The 16,274-nt window shown below is 36.4% G+C and overlaps 2 protein-coding genes across 2 annotated transcripts in view; one reads left to right on the forward strand and one right to left on the reverse strand.

Annotated features, from left to right (window-relative positions):
* Positions 1-16,274, reverse strand: part of LOC311578453 (uncharacterized protein) — a gene marked incomplete at both ends in the record, with an annotated part of 31,044 nt that overhangs the window by 7,338 nt on the left and 7,432 nt on the right. The gene's annotated exons all lie outside the window — the stretch shown is intronic.
* On the forward strand, positions 3,334-4,303 carry LOC311580961 (olfactory receptor 51L1; the record flags this gene model as incomplete). The annotated part of the gene is made up of 1 exon (XM_084752802.1): positions 3,334-4,303. Exon 1 carries the CDS (start codon positions 3,347-3,349, stop codon positions 4,301-4,303), a length of 957 nt encoding a protein of 318 aa, XP_084608928.1. The 5' UTR covers positions 3,334-3,346.

Below are 16,274 nucleotides of genomic sequence, written 5' to 3' on the forward strand. Positions count from 1 at the left end.
TGGACTATTTGTGGCTTCATAAAATGTCCTGATGATGCAGCTGTCTTATGCATACACTTCAGGTAAGTGTTGATTTTTAATTACAAATACATGGTGGATGACTTTTTTAGCATATTATGTGTTAATATATGCTTCCTTGTTTCAAAAATAGAAAAGGAACCTATGGCAGTAAGATGCATTTCAAGGACTGCTGGTCTCTGCTGTAACTGATGGTCAGATGCTGTGTGCATCATTTCCCTGCTGGGTATCTAGTACATTTAAAAAGCCATCCGTAGTGTTGCACCCCAGGAGAGATGAGGAATATTTATAGAGATACAGGAATAACAAAAGCCTTTAGATTCCCAGACTCAAAGAGCATCTGTAATTAGCACAGACTTAACCCTTCTCAGATGAGCAATAAAAACCAAAGAAGTGCAAGGACTAATGCAGAGACAAAGGCAAAGAAGAAATGAAGGACAGGATTATAAGCTGAAAAGACATAAAATTAGATAAAACCAAAATAAAAAGAGCAATAGGAAGCAGAAGAGTAAAAAAACAACAACAACAAAACAACAACAACAACAACAACAACAACAAAACAAAAAGGAAGGCACAGAAATAGAATCAAAGAATATATGACTTTATCTATAGCAGGGTAGTTTAGTCTGAGAGAAGTAACACAACCCTTAGCTATTTGGGAAATGGGCTATTCGTGGCTTCATAAAATGTCCTGATGATGCAGCTGTCTTATGCATACACTTCAGGTAAGTGTTGATTTTTAATTACAAAGACATGGTGTATGACTTTTTTAAAGCATATTATGTGTTAATATATACTTCCGGAGACAAAAATCTAGAGAGTAAATGTATAATTATGGCAGTGGTGTCAATTTGTGGACAGTTTTGAAATGGGTTACACATTTTAATGTCCCACTCTTTTCTTTCTTTCTTTCTTTCTTTAAAATTTAGACAAACTTGCCATTGGAAAGGAGTTTTTGAGGAGTACAGCTGTGATGATAAGAAGACTGCAAAAGTTCGTGTTGTCCTCAGTAGTTTTTCCCTACTGATGTGATGAGGTTAGGGTGTAACATGAGTCTTTTCCAGTGTTTTGCTATTATTTGCAATCTCAGTGTAACTAAATTTTACCCAAACCCCAAAATGAACAAAAGGATTGACCTACAAATAGAATAGAATGAGCCCCAAAGTACAGCAACAGAGAGATCCAGGAACTAGTAAAACCCATGACAGACGGTACACTGAGAGAAGGTTGGCAAGTAAATCAAAACTAAACTTACAACCAGTAGAACACCAGCTAATACAGGTAGCCAAGGACATGGCATGGGAATAGGACAAAGGTTGAAAGTTGCATAAGAATAGAAATCTAATGGACAACTGAGAACTGTAATAAGTAATGTACTGATTTATACAAATTTGGTAGGAGAATCTATGTTACACACTCTTACCATATGCATACACATGCCAAAGATGTTACCTATGGAAGAGGTTTGCTATACTCTGATAATACATACATATGTAAATATGTATGTACTATGCTGTATGATTTAAATACATGCCCCAGAAATTATTTAAAAATATAAAGGATATGCCTGTCTGTTACATTCTTCAGTTTAGTATATGGACAGGCCGGCATTAAAAATTTCCAAACATTAATATAAGCACACAGGAGATTCACAGCAGGGGCAAGGCAATTACAAAATAATAAACCACTTTTTTCATAGAAATACCTGAAGATTAAAGAAAATATGATTTGTATTTAAGCCAAAAAATTCACATAGATTGGCATGGAATAAAAGAAATTTTCCCATTATACCAAAAACCACTAGCTTTCTCTCTCTCTCTCTCTCTCTCTCTCTCTCTCTCTCTCTCTCTCTCTCTCTCTCGCTCTTTTCTGTCTCTCTGTGTTGTGTACATGTGTGCCTTGTATGTAAGCACATTTACATATTTATTGTGTGTGTTATATACATTGATGCTGATGTCTAGATTGTGTTCATGAGCACAATTGTAAAACAGGAAATACAACAAAACTTTCTAAGTGAGGAAACTAATAAAATCAGAGATTTCAGTAGAAATCATGTTTTGGTTAGTATAGAAAAGTAAACGCTCCACTTGGCAGGTAGGCATTGCTTCAGCTAAGCCACAGGCTTAGTGACAGCTAACACAGAGGATGAGGGAAAACTTGACTCTGCAAAAACTAGAGACATTTTCATCACGTGAGAGAGTGGCTAGACTGTACCTTAAATCCTCTTATGATGTGCAGATTATATGACCTAAGTAAGCCCTTTGTTGTCACATGATAGATTTAGAGGGAATAATTAAAAATAAATATGAACTCTTAGTGAAATATGATCACATACGCTTTTAAAGAAATAACCAGGGTAATAAAGCATCACTGCTGAACAGTTGGAGAGGATTGTAGAGTGTTCAAGCTTCCTTTGGAGCAGTTTGCCCGTTAGGTGAGTGCTCATTTACCAGAGGCAGAGGCAAGATCTGTCAGGAGACATGAGAGGGACCCTGAGCTGCTCCTACGTTTCTGGGGTTCTTGTGTGTTCACAGTAGGTGCAAGTGTACCACTTAGTGTTTGTATCGAGTGCTCTGTTAAAAGTTAGAAACAATGTTCTGAAAGAGAAAACAGAGAATCAAGAAACCAGAGGTGCTTGAAAATGTAGCTCATGGTAGGCTGCTTGCTTAGCACATGCAATGTCCTAGGTTTGATCATTACAGACTCTCTCCGTCTCTCTGCCTCTTTTTCTCTTTGTCTCTCTGCTCCCCTCTCAGGAAATGAATAGCATCACATGGACACAGTCTCTTTCATTCTTTTGAAGCATAAGAAACAATGGTGTTAAATGCGTTCCTTCTTTATGTGAGAACAGAGAGAAAGTCACCCTCAGAAGGATTTATGGGGTTATGCTGGTATGCGAAATAGAGGTCAATTTGAAGACAGCTGTGCTGAAGTTATGAGGTCAGTCCTAGCTGCAGTCTAAGAGCAATCACTTATTTACTCAAGAGGATTTCAAGGGAAGCTTATGAAAGTCTTTATGCTTTTACTCTGATTTTTCTCTACTTCTATCTTTATTTTTTAAAAAAGTAAAACTTTCTGTATTTTTCTGTGTCACATATTTATCCAGTGTTTTCACTGAAGATCTGTCAAGTTGTCTATTTATGGGACATATGCTTTTGATGTTCCACGATTTGAGAAAATATATTTTTTTACATAACATCCACTGGCAATACCTTCTTTCTTCCAAGGTGAACACAAAGGAAATACATATTTTTTTTGTCCCGGTTGCCTTGTTTGTCCTGATACAATATTTGACTGAGCAATAGAGAAGAATCTTTCAAGACACTTGATGCTCACCATACCTGCCTGGAACAGCAGTGATATTACAGAGCCCATGTTTATCCTGAAGGGCTTTCCCGGACTGGAGTATGCCCATTCTTGGCTCTCAGTGCCTTTCTGCCTTGCGTATTTGGTAGCATTCATTGGTAACGTAACCATTCTCTCTGTTATTTGGATAGAGCCTTCACTCCATCAGCCCATGTACTACTTCCTGTCTATCTTGGCTCTGACCGACCTAGGAATGTCTATGTCCACACTTCCCACAATGCTGACTGTGCTGTGGTTGGATGTTCGAGAGATCCAGGCGAGTGCTTGCTATGCTCAGTTGTTCTTCATCCACACGTTCACATTTCTGGAATCTTCAGTCCTTCTGGCTATGGCCTTTGACCGTTTCGTTGCAATTTGCCGTCCACTGCACTATTCCACCATCCTCACCGACAGGGTGATTGGCAAGATTGGAATAGCCTGCTTGCTACGAAGCATGGGAGTTGTCCTGCCTACGCCTTTGCTGCTCAGACGCTATCACTATTGCCGCATAAATGCCCTTTCCCATGCCTTCTGCTTACACCAAGACGTTCTGAGGTTGTCCTGCTCCAACGCCAGGATCAATAGCGTGTACGGACTGTGTGTCGTTATTGCTACACTAGGTGTGGATTCAGTCTTCATTCTTATTTCTTATGCTCTTATTCTGAATGCAGTGCTGAGTATTGCTTCCCGCGAAGAGCGACTAAAGGCTCTGAACACCTGTGTTTCCCATATCTGTGTGGTGCTCATCTTCTTTGTGCCAGTTATTGGTGTGTCAATGGTCCATCGCTTTGGGAAACATCTGTCTCCCACGGTCCATGTTCTCATGGCTGACATCTACCTGCTTCTCCCCCCAGTGCTGAACCCAGTTGTCTACAGTGTGAGGACAAAACAAATTCGTCTAGGAATTCTTCGCAAGTTTAGGTTAAGTAGAAGGTTTTAAGTTACTCACATCCACTGATTTTTACCCTGGAAAATATTAGAAAAGGTGTTTGTTTTATTATACGGGAACTATATGCTATAGTTCTTGGGTCATATCTGGCTATATTAGAATAAATTAATTCATTTACCTCCTAAGTATGCAGTTGTGGTTAATTTTAAATTGTTACATCATTTAAGTTCTCATGGCCAGATTGTGATAATTACTGTGACCTTTTTTGTACTTAAGATTATTATGAGATTTAATGATAGAAAGCACATGTAATGGAAATTCAGTTTTTGAAAAACTAGATAATTTTTACATTATAAATATATTATAGTAACTTTCCTTATGAAAAATAATCTAGTTAACAATGATAGAAAATTGAGAAATCAATTTCACTTGAATATAGTCATTGTTTTTACAATTCTGTACAGGTCTTTAGTGTGATGTTTTCAATTACTTTATTGTGGATAATTTATTCCTTTGTCATCTTCACTAGGATGACCTTCATGGGTAATATTTTATTATTTTACGTATATTTACTTCCATCTCGGTTGAACTGTACACCTTTTGAGCATGAGACTTTAACTGACACTATCATAGCATTGTGTGTCTGGTCTTCCCCAAATCATAAAACACAAATGTAAATTTTAGCTCTAATTCTGTAATCCAAGTCAAATATATTGGGACAAATGAAATATGTATGTTGTACCTATTTCTTTAAATACTGTGGGTATGAAAACAACAGTAAACATGACCTAAAGAGTAAATAGAACTAAATTAAATTACTTGTTGTGTGAGCATGAGAAGTTAAGTTCAGAACCTAGCATGGCCACACATGCCTATAACCTCACCAGCACAGGGGTAAAATAAATAAAACTAGGTCAGGCAAAACAGGCTGCCTAAAATAAATAAATAAATAAATAAATAAATAAATAAGCAAACCAACAAATAATTTTTGACTTCTTAATTCTAAATAAGGTTAATATGTAAATTTGTTTTACATGTAGTTCCCTTTAAGAAATAACCAAGCCTGGAGTGTTGGTGCATGCCTTTAATCCTAGCACTTTGGAAGCAGAGGCAGGTGAATCTTTGAGTTCAAGGCAAGCCTGCTTTACATAGTAAGTTCCAGGACAACCAGGGCTACACAGAGAAACTCTGCCTCAAAAAGAAAGAAGTAAAAAAAGAAAGAAAGAGAGAGTCAAAGAGAGAAAAAGAAAGGAAGAAAGGAAGAGAAATGAAAAGAAACACCAGCCTATTATGTTATTTGAGGTCTAATATAAAGACAGCAACTACACAGTAATTTTGTAGAGTTAGGAAATATTTTATATATCTTAACTATTAACCTTTCAGGGATTAATTGTCAGGGGGAATAAAGATAAGTTTAAATAGTACATTAGTACCAAAGGAGATTGATTGTCCAAAGAAAAATAAATTATAGCTTGGACTAAATTCTACCCACTTTATATCAGAAAAGTTTACTAATTACTTTGAGAAGAAAGAAACAAACCAAACCACACAACCAAAAAAACCAATCAAACAACCAAAAAAACAGTCCTGTAGAGAATAGATCTTCGACCTTTTGCCATTCAGAACGACCTTTAGGATCATGATGAAGGAACTATCAAGCAGGGAAACAGCAGAGAGGAAAACTGACACTTTCAAAGTAGGGACGAGACAACTTGGAATAATAAGCTGTAAATGTGCCTTCTAGTGGCAGAGTGATTGTGGTTGAGATGCCAAGTGATTGCCAGATTCAAAAACAGGTGGGCCAAAGCCTAAAGTTAAAATTGGAGGGATAAATGTCACTGAATATGTGCAATGCTTGTTTTTGGTCTCTGCATGATAGAAGCAAAGTCAAGCAGAAATACAGAAGAATTTCTACACTGTCTCTTCAGCACTCTCTATTGGCCAAGCTTACCATTATGGTGCTTGCAAAAAATATTGTTCACTGAATTAAACTGTGTAATGTAGGCCGTGGATGACATGTCTGAAGTAGGAGATATATAGGTAGTTTGTATGCTTTGTTCTGATGTCATTCATATTCTTCTTTATAAGTTTATGGCATACTTTTCATATTTGAATATACAATTATGTGTAATTTACTTTTGTGCAGTATGAGATAAAGTCAAGGCTAGTTTATATGACTGCATAGCTTGCCAAGAATCAACTGTTTAATTAAGCATAAATTCTGAATCTCAGTGATGTGTCATGCAATATTTGTATGTGTGTGAATCTAATTTTGATCTCTGTATACTACTCCAATGTATATTCTTCTGTATTTGCATGAATTTAGTATTTCTATAGGTAGTATTAACCCAGCAACTCAGCACCACTTCACCTTCATATATTCATAACTATTTTCTGTATTTGTGTTTTCTATGAGTTTTATTTTCTATAAAGTTTTAGCTTACAAGATTATTCTTACAAGATTACATTATCTAGCCTGTAAACATAATGTAGCTCAATTCTATAAATGGTGTTAAATTTATATCAAAATTAAAAGGTGTAATATAAATGTCTGGTTAATCCTTTATCAGTTTCTCCTTTCTCTGTATTTTTGATGCTAGAATACACAATATGGCTGAAGTTTCATTTCCTTTGTACTGCCATTAAGAAATTCTTAATATTGATGAATTAACTTATGGGTTTTCCTGCCTTTTTATTAAGATTTTTTTCATTTAAAAGTAGTTCATTAGTATTGCCTATGGATAATAATTAAGTTATTTTCCTTTGAACATCTGTGTTTTTATTTTTCTCATTTATTTATATTTAAAAAATTTCACCGATTGTAAAGCTGAATATAGATAATATCTTTTTTAACTTATAGGGAGATTATTTTACTATTGTATTTTCCAACTAGGATTGGTGTTGGTTGTAGTTTATTTTACTAACTCATGCAAAGAAAAATTATCTTGAATTTTGAGTTTAAGATAATTTGTACTATTATTAACAATAATTTTAGCAAAATATCTGAATAAAATGCAAAAGAAGCAGTTGTATATTTAAGAAGATTATATTCATAAAGATTTTTAAAAATTTTATAATAAATTCATGGGGTGTAATGATCTTACATGTTTATTTTTGTGTATTATGGTCTCCTAGCTTTGGATATCAGGTTATGTTTGCTTCAAAAGGTCAATAGAAATAATCTCTCATGCTATATACTTAGTCAAATATTTGAAATAATGAATTTAACATAGTATTCAGGACTAAGTTTCAAGAATATAATAAAGTCCATTGATTTTTCTCCATCAAATGATCCTTAGGACACTCCTTAGTTGCTTCCAAATCTAAGAGACTAGGTTGGCATGTCAAACATCTGCTTTTGAGGAAGATAAACAGCTTTGGCATCAATTATTATCCCCAGAGGTTTTATTGAGGAAAAACAATGCATCAGGGGTAATATAAAAGAGAGGAGGGACAGAAAAATCAGAGTTATTAATGCAGAAGCAAGGTACTGAGGCAGCACCTGACTGGATAGTGTCAAATATTTCCAAGGTAATAAATATCCAGTGTAGGCTCCAGAGTTAGACAAAAGCATTAAACCCTGCCTCGAGGCATTTATGTTTTCAAAAAAAAATCTGCATGTCTTAAGACATACTGTGCATCTTAATCTTCTCTTATTCCAATCTTTAGTGGCTTTTGATACCTACAGAGAGTCTCCCAGACTGACAGACTAGAGTCCCCAACAGTCTGAGGAGTCAGGGTGGAAGCCTGTCTTCACTGAAGGACTCAGGTGTGCTTGTGCTTTGAGGTAAGAACAGTGGGTATAAGATGGCTGCATTTTATATTTAAAGATTCTAGCACAAGAAAGGAAGTTGAAAGTCTCTGCTGACCTTAGATCATGTGAAATTACTGCTCTGGAATATGTGAAGGGGATAACACAGCTGCTCTCCCAACCCTGTTAGACTGTTATCCTCAAAAACTACTGAAAACAACCTTGAGGTGAGGGAATGTAGTTTCTATGATGAAAATTTAGTGCTGACACCATTGTGGTCTAAAAACATTGTATAATACTAAGTAAAGATTAAAATATCAACATGAGTGAGTGGGTGGTACTGATGGTGCTTTGAATACGTCTTCTACCTCATGCCCACACAAATCATTAGCACCTATGGATCCTACATGATGCTGCCTAGAGTTACTGGTCACAGTGTCTCTGAGTCAGTGTCTGTGGTCGCCACATTTAAAGTTAAGACTCATCCACCATCTTGATCAATATTTTTCTTCCCTTGAGATTAAACTACTTAAGTATCAGATGCAGTGTGGAGCATTTCATTTATTTTGCTCAAACATCTTAAATGTTAATAAAGTGGTATAGTTAGTACTTTATTTTTTTACGTTCAAAGAAGTTTAGTAACCTGTCTAAAATAGTTGAAGTAGTAGATAACACAGATCATCATGTTGCCATCTGACTTTTCCTGACTCTAGAGGAGTAGGCACTGAAAGCAGCTCATGTCTATAACCAATACTGAGACAAGACTGGATATTCTAAATCAGAAATATGTCTAAGGAGTAAAAGAGTTGTCCAAGGGGTGAGCCTTGGTGTGCCTCCTTGAGAAGGAGACTGAAGAAAACTATAATATTGAGGGTGGGTATAAAGAAAGAAGAAAATACTGTTGGTTACCAAACAGATTCTTCTTATTACTCAGTGATGAAGGAGACCAGAAACTTATGACATCAAAGGAAGGGAAGTGAAGGTAATGTATACAGTATCTCACAAGATGCAATGTTACTATAACATTTAAATCACTGTGTGAAAGATAATATGGAGATAAATTATTCCATTTTATTTAATTTTTCTATCTCAAAAGGAAGGACCATCACCATGGAAAACAACTGCTACCTCTGTAGAGCAGTATTGAATCAGTTAAATAGTTAAACTAGTCAAGGAAAATTGCCGCATGATTGGGTTGATAAAAGAGTAAAGCTTGGTAAATGGAGCTTAGGACATTTGATGTAGAATTTTTTTCAGTGTTTCTTTGCTTTCTTAAATACTTTTAATTTTTTACATAAATATTTATATTATTATACATATATATAATAAACTACCTACAACAAGAAGAACCATGAAACAATCAAGAATTATATACATGTTACATTCTTAGTGTTTTGGCTACTTGTATTTAGCAACCTTGAAGAAAACATCTTTCCTATCTTGGTGCATTTAAATTTCTAAAAGCAAATTAGTATCTGTCATATCTTATTATTATCAATTTACAACATCATCTCTCTAGACCTAAGAACATCTTAACCACTAAACAACTAAGCTTCATTGTAAAACTAAACTATCTGGTCTTCAGCCCCATTAGAGACTTTAGAAGGAATAAAAAAAATTACTTGAGTATAACAGGGAATGAAAGTTAGTAGCTTCAAATGAGAAGATGACAAAGACAGTTTGCTGCCTGAGCAGTCACCTAAAACTCTATATAATGTTGGAGCATCACCTTCAGCCTTCTGGACCAATATATATGACATACATATGTGTGAGGTAGGAACTATTGAGGACTTGCTTACCCTGTCTTGGCTGAGTTTGGTCATAGACTCTGCCTGTATCCAAGCTTGCCCTTTTTAAAGACAGAACTCTATCTGTGGTAGAAAAGAGGACATTTTGCCCAGTGTCTTATTTGTCACATTTGAAGCCATCTCCATAAGGAGATTCTTTGATGCTCATCATCCTCTTCGAGGTAGGCTGGGTATTGCCAGGAGTTAACCTGTCTCATTGTCCGTGAATTTTTAAAATAATAATAATATTTTAAGTGCCATATTCTGTATGTCTCTGTGGTTTTTGAAGATCTTTCTAACTATTTTATCTTATCTTTCTATAGACTCATATCAATCTATTGCACCTAAGATGTATATTAATTGTCAGTTGATTAAATCATGGTCATTATCAATTACTAGTCTATTTCTGACATAGAATTTTTAACATAGAATGCCGTCTGCATACGAAAGTCTGAATATGCTTGGTTCCTACTATACCCAATCTGTGATTGATTGCTCAGCCTGCTGATCAGGAAGCTCTTAATTCTTCTTACATCTGGACATCACATTCCTATGTTTATTTCCCTTCCTGTTTTCTTGTGAAGTATTTTTCATCCTTTTATATGAGGCATTATAAATTCCTCATTTGGCACAGTATGCCAATTTCTCCCAGAACTTACATCTAATGCTTTATCCTAACTTAACTAGATTTATCTTGTTCTCTTATTTACCTACATTTTTGTGCAGGTCTTTTATTCTGTTTGTTTTAACAAGTGTCAAAATTTAATAAAAGAAGTGAGCTGCTCTAGATTTCTAAACTTCATGATGGTCTGTGTTATCTATCTCTGTGTTCTCTTCCTGTAACTTTACAACTCTCTATCTCTCATAGAACTCAACTACCAGAAATTACCATCGCCTACTATTTTATTATATCAGTAACTTACTAAAAGCTTCCTCTGCCTTTTTTCTGTAGACATTTATATTATTTTTACACTAATTCTACTTTGTGTATAAATCTTCTCAAGCTGATTGCTTTTTATCAAGTTCTCTGAGTCAGCAAGAGTAAACTCACAAGTTGTATTTTTTACATTTGTTATCCATTTTTACTTAAATTTATCTAAGCACCTGTATGAAGATCCGCTCTGATCCTATGGCATTTGCGTACACTTATAAAACAATATTCTCTCTTTATCCACAGTTTTGATTTTTGCCTTTTTCTTTATTTTTTCTTTTTTTATTAATTTATTCTTGTTACATCTCAGTGGTTATCCCATCCCTTGTATCCTCCCATTCTTCCCTCCCTCCCATTTCCCCCTTAATCCCTTCCCCTATGACTGTTCCTGAGTCTATATATGCTCATAGGGTATCAAGGCTCAGGTTACTAAGAAGAGATTTTGCCTTTTTATTACTTTGTACCCTCTATGTTTAAATATCACCCTGAATTTTAAGAAATTATATTTGAAGAGTTATTTAACATTTAATTTAGCCCCTATTAACAAGCTTTTAAGTACGTAATATATTTATTATAGAGCTTTCTATTTTAACACTGCCAGATTTCCTTTATTATAGTCTTAATAAATATGCCATAAAATAAAATAATAGATTAATGAATTGATTAAAAAATATAAGAACTGATTAAACACAATGAGCAGAGGAATAATTGAAATACCTAGAGATCTGGGGTTGACCCTAATTTTCCATGTTCTTTCATTGCAGATTTAAAGGTCCTTTACCAACACAATGTCTGTTATCAATGATTCATCTCTGTACCCTCGATTCCTTCTGTCTGGTTTCCCAGGCTTTGAAACTAGATATGGCTTGATTTCCATCCCTATCTTTTTAGTTTATGGCATTTCTATTGCAGGTAACATTACCATCTTGTTCATTATAAGAAGTGAGGCATCCCTCCATCAGCCAATGTACTACTTTTTATCTATGCTGGCACTCACTGACCTGGGTCTCTCTACCACAACCTTCCCTACCATGTTCAGTGTTTTTTGGTTCCAAGCCCGAGAGATCCCTTTTAATGCTTGTCTTGTCCAAATGTACTTCATTCATGTTTTTTCAATCATTGAATCAGCTGTGCTGTTGGCAATGGCCTTTGATCGCTTCGTAGCAATCCGTGAACCTCTGCGCTATGCGGCTATTCTAACCAATAGTGTCATAATTGGAATTGGCTTGGCAATTGCTGGAAGAGCCTTAGCCCTCGTCTTCCCAGCCTCCTTTCTCCTCAAGAGGCTTCAATACCGGGTTATCAATATACTTTCCTACCCCTTCTGCCTGCACCAGGACCTCATAAAGACAACCGTATCTAGCCGCTGGGTCAGCAGCATCTATGGCCTCATGGTGGTCATCTTTTCCATGGGATTGGATTCTTTGCTTCTCCTCCTATCCTATGTCCTCATCTTGGCCACTGTACTGAGAATAGCCTCCAAAGCAGAGAGGATGAAAGCCCTCAACACTTGTATTTCTCACATCTGTGCTGTACTCACTTTCTATACACCAATGATTGGGCTATCTATGATCCGTCGCTACGGGCAGAATGCATCCCCAATTGTCCACGTACTCATGGCCAATGTCTATCTACTGGTTCCTCCTCTCATGAACCCTATTGTTTACAGTGTGAAGACCAAGCAAATTCGTGACAGAATCCTGAGGAAATTAAAGAAACATAAAATTTAGAAAAAGGGACTAGTAAACATTTTTTTTGCTTTTCCTTTTATTATATATTGTATTTCTTATTTACATAGATGTTTAAATGTAAGTGTTTTTAATGATATTACCCTTAAGATACTGTATCCAAACCTCAATGACAGAAAATCTTTCACTTTCAACATAGGGAATTAAAACTTGACTTTATTTACTTTTTAATTGAAAGTCCTCGATTTCTGAAGATATTCATATTCAATACAACTCTTGTAGAAACCCTAAAACTTAAACAATATACGCATACTACTTTCCATAGTATACAAATATTTTGTGTATACATTTTGATTTTGTTGAAGCTAGAAAAATATTTTCAACAGAAAGTGGGTGTTACTAAATGAAAATGGTGAGTTAATGAAATATAACATGGTTTCTGAAGTATAAGGGGAAATAATTTTGAGACCAATTAGTGAACTTTATTAGGAATACAGATGTTTTTAAGTCTAGTATGTTAAAAGTGTTTTCCTCTTTGGCCTATAATTACTGCAAGAGCCAGATTAAAAAAAAATATTTTCTTCCAGGCTTCTCAGAATATTTCTCAGCTATGTATAACAGGCATTAAGTCATTTTGTCTTAAAGTGTGTTCTCTAAGACATAAGCATGGAGGGATGAATTTGTTTAGTAGCCCTATACTACTGCATCTATTGCCTTAATCTTTTCTGGATTTCCATTGGTAGGCATTGCATTGGAATACTCAAGATATTTTAAGTTCTCTGATTTGAGAATTTCACATATGCATTTGTGTTGGGTGCACTCTCTTGTCTTGTGGGATTGGTGGGTGTACAGATTTTAAATACTAAGAATCTTTACAATATGGTGCTATGAAAGACTTTGTTATCAACTGATATGAACCACAGAAGTATCTATTTTCTACTTTTAATTAATTAATTAGAAAACAAATTATTCTCTCATACTATACACCTCAACCACTGTTTCCACTCCCTCCACTCCTCCTAGATATCCCTTCACCTTTCCTCTCTCCTAGACCCACTCCCCCTCAGTTTCTTCTTCAGAAAAAAGCAGGCTTTAAAGAGATAATTCTGAATAGGACAAATCAAGATACAATAAGACAAGGCAAAAGTCTTCAAATTGAGATTGGACAAGGGGCAACCCAGTAGTAGAAAAAAAGTCTCAATTACAGGCAAACGAGCCAGAGATATATTCATCCCCACTGTTAGAACTTCACCAAGCTAACAGCCAAAACACATACTCAGAGGACCTTGTGCAGACCCATGCAGGCTTTGTGCTTTAAATCACACAGTCCACAAAATGTCTTTGAAGAATTATCCTAATGGTTCAAAGGTTCTCAGTGGTTTGATTTCTTTATCTCCCTTTGTAACACGTTAAGCTGTTGTCATCTGATTTACACACATCTCCCAGGCTCCATTGGAATTTAACTCCATGATATTTCTTGGAATCTATTTGTTCCATAAGTCACATTTTGACTTCAGTTCTATTTGTATAAACATTATCCACATACAATGGATACATCTATAAAATAGTCTTTCACCTGAGACTCAGGGAACCTTGTGGAAGAGGAAGATTGTAAGAGTCATAAGATCAATGAGTATGCTGTGATATTATGTCTCCTAGTAATATTGGAAGTTAAACTCATCAAATTTCACCAAAACGACTCCTCAGTCATCATTGGAACAAGGATGACACCAATGAACATGCTAAACCGGATGGCACAAAGTCCATGAAGCCTCAAGCCTCCACAAAGAACTGAAAGCAACTGAATAAAGTTGGGAGTGGGAGAGGTAGTCCTCGCCAGAGACTAGCACAATTGGTTGTTCAATGCCCTGAACATGTACATGCAAGTCACAATATATTGGCTCAATAGGTTATATTTAGGAGTTGATACACACACACACACACACACACACACACACACACACACACACACACACACATACACACAGACAATAACAATTACTATAAAATTATTTGAAAAGATGTGCATTGGAGTGGAAAAGGGGCATATAGGAAGGTTTAGAGGCAAGAGAGAGAGGGGATTTCAAGCAAATAACCTCTCAAAAATAAAAGAGAAATCCCCTATAAAACAACAACAACAGCAAAAAACCCAAAAACTAACTTTAACTTTAGACTTATAGAAGAAAATTACAGTTCTCAGAGATAGGTCACCTAGTTATTCCTACTATTAACATGTTGCATTAGTATGGTGCATTTGTTGCTTATTAATAAACCACGATTGATTCTTCATTAGGTAAATCATGCATATTTTTGGGTATTTCTTAGTTTCTATCATCTGTATTTTCCTCCCAGATATCAGCCAGAGTACCACGCAACATTAGTCAGAGCTGTTCTTTGATCCCTTTTAGTTGTAAAGTTTTCTTTGGACCCCTTTTCTCCCACAAGTTGCCTCATCCAGCCTTGATATGAGGGTTTGTGCCTATTGTTATTTTATCTCGTTATGCCCTCTGTGTTCTGTTGATATCACTGGGACACCTGCTCTTCTCTGAAGGGAACCAGAGGAGGCTGAATGAGTGTAAGAGCCAGAGGAGGTGGAGGGCACCAAGACAAGCAAGATTCTCTAAATCAACAAGATTGATGCACTTATGAACTCACAAGAGACTGAGGCGTCATGCACAGGACCTGCACAGGTCGGCCCAATTTGAGGTCCTGGAAATAAAAAGGAGAAGTAGATGCTCTGATCACTAAACCAGAAACAATCTCCAAATGATAATGAGTTGCAAAGGAAAATTTAGTTAACTCTAAGGGATTCTCACTAGGGAAGTAAAGTACTATTAAGGGCAGGTCGCGTGTCCAGCAGTAGACGGCCAACAGAAAATGAACTCCTCTTCTGCAGTGCTCCCTGAGCCTTGAGGATAGGGATTTGATGGAGATATCCCTTTTAGGGCCGAGTGATCCAAGGTGTCTCATTCTCTGCATAAAGTCTGGGTGTGGGTCTCCATATTTGTTCCCATCTACTTGTCATCAGAAGTCATTTTATCGATACTTTTTGTTTTGCTGTTGTTGTTTTAGAACAGTAGTATTTAGTTTTACCCTAGGTTTCTGAGCTATCTAGTCTCAGTTCCTTGGTTATCCAAGCAGTTTCAGGTATGGGTTCCATGTCATGAAGTCAAATCAGATACTGAGAAGGAGTAGAAGGTATTTCCTCTCTCTTCCATCCTTCCTTCTTTCCTTCTTCCCTTTCTTCCTTCTTCCATTTTACCCCTTCCACCCTGTTTTGCTTTCTTTCCTCCTTCCTTCTTCCCTAATTCCTTAGGTAATTTTTTTTGTTTTTTTTTTATTAATTTGTTCATATTACATCTTGATTGTAGTCCTTCTCCTGTTTCCTCCCATTCTTCTCTCCCTCCCACTTCCCCCCTTCTCCCCTCCCCTATGTCTGTGATTGAGGGAGACCTCCTCCCCCTATATATGCTCTTAGAATATCGAGTCTCTTCTTGGCAACTTGCTATCCTTCCTCTGAGTGCCGCTAGGCCTCCCCATCCAGGGGACTTGGTCAGAAAAGGGGCACCAGAGTTCGTGTGAGAGTCAGATCTCACTCTCCACTCAACGGTGGAGAATATCATATTCGTCGGCTAGGTCTTGGTAGGGGTTCGAAGTTTACTGCCTATATTCTCCTTGGCTAGTGCCTTAGTTTGAGGAGGACCCCAGGACCCAGATCTGCCTGTCATAAAGTTCTTCTTGTAGGTTTCCAGGACCCTGTGGGTCCTACTATTTCCCCATTCTTCCATGCTACTCTCGCCTAAAATCTCAATAGGATGTTCTCTCCTCTGACCCACTTTCTTGGTAAGTAATTTTTATGCACAAC

The sequence above is a fragment of the Acomys minous genome, assembly GCF_964271855.1.
Source record: "Acomys minous genome assembly, chromosome: 2".
NCBI lineage: Eukaryota > Metazoa > Chordata > Mammalia > Rodentia > Muridae > Acomys > Acomys minous.